The 5,156-nt window shown below is 45.9% G+C and overlaps 1 protein-coding gene across 1 annotated transcript in view; it reads left to right on the top strand.

The window, feature by feature from the left end:
- Positions 1 to 433: 433 nt before the first annotated feature.
- T265_08337 (hypothetical protein) overlaps positions 434 to 5,156 on the top strand; it is a gene marked incomplete at both ends in the record, with an annotated part of 11,600 nt that continues 6,877 nt past the window's right edge. Inside the window, 3 exons of the mRNA XM_009174105.1 lie at positions 434 to 526; positions 566 to 658; positions 4,201 to 4,667. Of these exons, the coding sequence (XP_009172369.1) occupies positions 434 to 526; positions 566 to 658; positions 4,201 to 4,608 (594 nt within the window). The remainder of the gene's footprint in view (positions 527 to 565; positions 659 to 4,200; positions 4,668 to 5,156) is intronic.

The following is a 5,156-nucleotide window of genomic DNA, read 5'->3' as shown; positions in this document are numbered from 1 at the left end:
TGGCATCTGCGTTGCTAGATGACCCTTTAGTGATAACCGTTACTGTAACACCTTTCCGGTGACTAGCTGCCATGCTACTGGAAGGAAACACGAGGGCTGATCTACCGCCGGTCTGCCCAAGTCTGGAGAGGAGTAGTCGAGATAAATAGGTAAGGTTCGAATTACGAACCTTTAGTCAGTTACTTCGCGACCTAACCACTGAGATATCCCCAGCTCAAACAACAACCGAGCTGAATGGTACCGTCAATGGTTCCTATGGCTCTTATAGCACATTGTTCTTTCCAGTATTTTGTCTGCAAGAGAATACTGTTCATGGGGGTAATTGTTTTCTTTCTTTCTTAGCGTGACTCTCTTCTGAGGCAGTTCAGTCTTATCGGATTGCAGTCTCCGGTGGCACCGCGAGTTTTGCTACTCTCCCCCAACCGTGTCGTGAATGTCGTGCCCATTGACTAGCCGGAATACAAACTTGGAAAGTTTGAACATGGTGTGTTTGTTCTGTTGCATTTTACCCGGTGGAGCCGATCAGGTGAGAGGTTCCCTGTTCTGTTTCTACGTTTTCTTTCAGAAGAAGGTAAAAATCGATCCATTGTCTATTGGACCCCCCACAGGATTTCGGCATGTGGCCCACATGGGCTCAGGTATTCAACGGGAGAGTACGGTGAGTCTTTTCAGTGATAAAACTGGAGTCTTTTACTTGTAGCTGAACGCGCTGTATTCGATTTGACCAACCCAGTCTTCGGTGTGCGATTGTTCCGCAGTAGATTATGGGTTTCCTCATATGGAGGACTTGGATCGGTTTAGGAGCGCACTGTGACATATACGTTTATCTGACGTGCATATCTGAACGCTGTCTCAAGAAGGCGTTAGCTCCTCAAGTCAGGTGAACTAGCTCGGAGACGATGATAAAAGCCCTCCGTTTAAAATCTCTATAAATCTTTCAGCTGTAACACCCTTCCGGTGCCTAGCTGCCATGCCACCCGAAGGAAGTACGAGGGCTGGGATACTGTCAGGTCGCCCAAGCCTAGACATGGGAGGTCGAGAGGTAGAGGTCGGGTTCGAACCGCGAACGTTCCGGTCAGTAAATCTGCGCTTGAGCCATCTCGCCCCCTTCGTTTAAAACGGTGAAATGTACGTTTGGTATCTTCCCCCCTAGTTCTGGGGTCCAGTTTTTATATAAATGAACCTTGCACCATTTGCAGGCCAATAGGGCGGCAAACAGATGCAGTCTAGTTTGAAGCAAGCAGTTCGTTCCGCTGCGCTCTCTTGGACTTCAAATAGAGCATTCCGGCTTTTATCTACTTTACGCATCAGGAACCATTGGTGATATAGGATCAGCGGTTTTTCACTGCCGTATTTTCGTCAGTATCCCCCAGCCATTCGTTGACCAACTACTGCACATTTTCATCCAAAAACTGGACTGTCATGAAAAATTTGAATTACACGAAAGTTGAATAGAACGAAGCTGTTCTCTAGACCAAATTAATTTGGTGTTAACGGGAAACTCAACCGAATTCCACCTGAATCTCTCATTCGGAATCTTCAGCTGGGATTCAGTTGAGTCCTACGTTAACACCAGCCTCATTTGCAACTGAGTGTACTTCACCAACCGGATACAATTTGGAATTCAAGTAAAACATACATTTGATGGGAACCTGGAGACTGCTGGATCTAACTAACGAGCCCCAAGAAAGGCGAACAGTTTTCAGCAACTTCATGAGTAACGTGTTGTTTCAACGAACATCTTGCCGACTAATTTGCTGTTGAATCGTACACGTTTATCTTTAGTAGTATGTCAGATCCTATGGTGACCTTGGGAAGAACTAATCAGGAAGAAGTACGAAATCCTAGACAATCCTTTTGGAAGCGGACACAAATTTCCGTTTCCAAATGGAACACGTGGTTCTGCAGGATGGCCTTGGCATTCTATCGATAAACGATGACCGTGATTCCCTGAAAACTGTGAAAATTCACTCATTGGCACTGTGTATCCTACTGGGAGGATTGAGTAGCATTTTAGGCTGACCGACCAACGTCAACAGCAGAGTCTTAGATCACCCTAATGAAATAAAATATAGTGCGAAAGGTGACTTATCGTTTGAGGACACCTGGTAAGAGTTCCTGAGTAAAGGACTGGGCGCGGAATGTGGTTCCCCTGCAGTATAATTGCTACACGTGTCCCGTAATTGTCCTTGGAATTTGGCTGACTTCCTGCCATGTGCACGCGCGCGTTGAGCTGAGATACATGCCTATTTATTTATTGTGCGCGGTTTGAGTAGAGGGATGTCCAAACTCGTTTGACGGTTGCACAAACTTGAATACAGGTTAAACATAAGGTTGACGGAAACTCGGGGACTGCACCTAACTGAAGAGCCCCAAGAAGGGCTAAACCGGTAGTGGGCTGTCGAGGAGTTTTCAGCAACCTTGTGAGTAGTTTCTTTTATGAAAGCATAATGGAGCTTTTGTGTAGAGCGTTCAGTTGGTTTTAGCACGGATTCCGCTGAATCTTTCCTAACTAAATGCTTGGCCTGCCAATGAGTATATTTCGTCACTAGTTGCAATTGTCTTCGGATAGAAAACAGGACCAACACACCAAAATGGTAAACTTCCAGGAAAGCAAAATGGACAATAGGCTGTCTAACAGTCTTTAGAAAACTTGTGTAGAATATGTTCAGGAAATTTCAATATTCCATGAATCATTTGAAATATCAAACTTTGTTTGATGTGATTGAAGGTCGTAAGCCTGGCGCGTGACGCAAGTGATAGCCACATAAAGTGGATAGTGCACATGTCGGTCAAGAGTGCAAGTGGAACAGAATTTTGTCACATGGTTTGTGACGTGTGATCTAGTTAGTGCGGACGTACTAGACAAATTAAGTTAAGTTGGGAGGAGCAAGAAAGTGACCGCTACAAAACTGCGGCGTCGTCTGTGAAAATGCCACTGACCACCTTTCAGAGGCCTTACTTCGTTCGCTGCTCAAATCCTGTAGGAACTGCGGTCGTTCCCTCATGAAACAATTCTGAATATACGAACTACAGTGTTCCCGCTCTACTCTTTATCACGATTTCGCAATTCCACCGTGAAACAGCTTTTGTTTTAATTCGCCCGTTCTCCATTGTGTCTGGCAACCTCACCGATATTCGGTTCTCGAGCTGTTTACTTCCTTTGATAGTTGCCTTCCTTTCTCAAACTAAGCTTGACCAGCTGTAACAAAATCTTTTGTTGTGTTTATCAATCATCGGATGCATTGATTTCTCCTCTATTTTTCTTTTTACTAAACATCCATTGTGCACAGATTTTTCTATCCGATCTTCGCAGCAGAACTCTGCCTCATCGTTGATTTTAATCTCCATAATTCGGCTGGTAACCATCCTCTAAGTCAGACCCTGTCGGCTCCAGACCGAATACGTTTCTCGTACCAAGTCTGATGAAGACAGTGGCATGACCAGTAGGCCATGTGGTTTCCAATAAATACGTCCCAGTAACTTGTCGACTAAATTCCTAATGCCGACGGGAACAACCAGATGGTTGAAAATCACAATGCATGCGCCGATCGGATGACATTTTTAGGGCATATTTATGTAAACAGCCAATGGCAGTAACATACGCATCAGGGATACTGTGGTGAGGGCATTGTTGTACGCAATCAGAGACAATTGAACAGTTGAACACACCCGTTCCGGTGATGCACTGCCGAAGAAGCGTATCCTGCCGTGACTACCCGGTAATTTTGACCTGACAGCATGTGTATAGATTTCCGGCGTAAGTCAACTTTAAACCGGTGGCCTGGCGTCACATTTGTCATCGGAATACTGAGTAATAGCTCGCCAACGATGTGAACTCATTCACTTATTGATCCACATGTAGGAACAACTTGGATTGAGGATGAAGGCTTACCAAACGGGGACTCTGTTGACCGCGTTTTGTTTGGCCCTTATGGGGCTGCGTTTAGTGTCAAGGTCGGAGGCTTATCATATAATAAATCCGACGACAACCTCACGGAAAGTTCAACGCCTGTTTGATTGAGCTTCTTCTTGGGATGCGGATGATTGCATTTCAACTTAAGTTCTTTCATATGCGCCTGAGTGGAATTCGCGCTCAATGTACTCAGTTAGAGAATTCCCTCATGAGTATTCTCTTGCACTTTTTGTTTACTTCAATGTGATCGGAATCTCAGCATTCTGTTTCCTTCTCCCCCCTAGATGACACTAACCGATGAATTTGAGGAGTACGATTTCCCGGTTCATCTGAAACTCATCGACCTGCCGGTTTCAGCGGAAAGAAAATCTAGCTCACCCTCTGGGGATAGCTATATGACCAGTCTGGCCGAACCTCCTGTGGACCAGGTGTTCTTTTCGAACAATACTGACACGTCGTCCAGTCTGCAACCTGAGCCTCGGGAACCAGCTGTTCTAGCGCGTCGACCTGTCCCCACCCCGAATGCATTTGAGATCGGATCAACTTCTCCCGGTTATTCCTTCCCTCCATCACCGCAACGCTGCCCCAGCTCGGCCCCAGCTCGGCCTGATCGCAATTCAAACTTTTCTCCGCTTCCACCACCTCCACCCCCGCCGACCTACCGACAGTTTCTTCGTGTTTCTTCTAGCTAGATGGTCAATCAACTGCATTTAGCTACTTGGGACATGAAGTTCTTGGCTGTTGTCATGCGGTAAGCATGTTTCTCTCCTGTATGATTGTGGTTCCACCTTGCAAGTCTCATGTTGCGAAGTCGTTAGCAAGGGGTTACGATTGCCACAGCGTGTGTGTGAAACTGTTCATCATATCCTTCCAATATCTTCGAATCATTCAGATGTGGCTGCTTTTCGGCACTGCCATACAACCCGAGGGAGAAATCCGAGATAATTCGAGACTGACAAACTTTGTGCAAGTCTGACACCTCAGAGCCACCTGTAACTATGTCGTGTTATTGCTCCACCCATTGAGCACACAATCTGTAAACGTGCTATCAAGTCAACTTTTGGGCTGACTAGATATAGGCCTGTTGATCCTAAGTGCTAGCCTGGCAAAAGTATACGGTCTAGGCTTGGGCAACCTGGCAGTATCCCAGCCCTCGTGCTTCCTTCGGGTGGCATGGCAGCTGGGCACCGCAAGGGTGTCACAGCTGAATGATTTATATATATATATATATATATATATA

The sequence above is a fragment of the Opisthorchis viverrini genome (genome assembly GCF_000715545.1).
Source record: "Opisthorchis viverrini unplaced genomic scaffold opera_v5_214, whole genome shotgun sequence".
NCBI classification, from domain to species: Eukaryota; Metazoa; Platyhelminthes; class Trematoda; order Opisthorchiida; family Opisthorchiidae; genus Opisthorchis; species Opisthorchis viverrini.
Note: the sequence above shows the minus strand (reverse complement) of the source record. Positions and strands in the feature narration are given on the sequence as shown.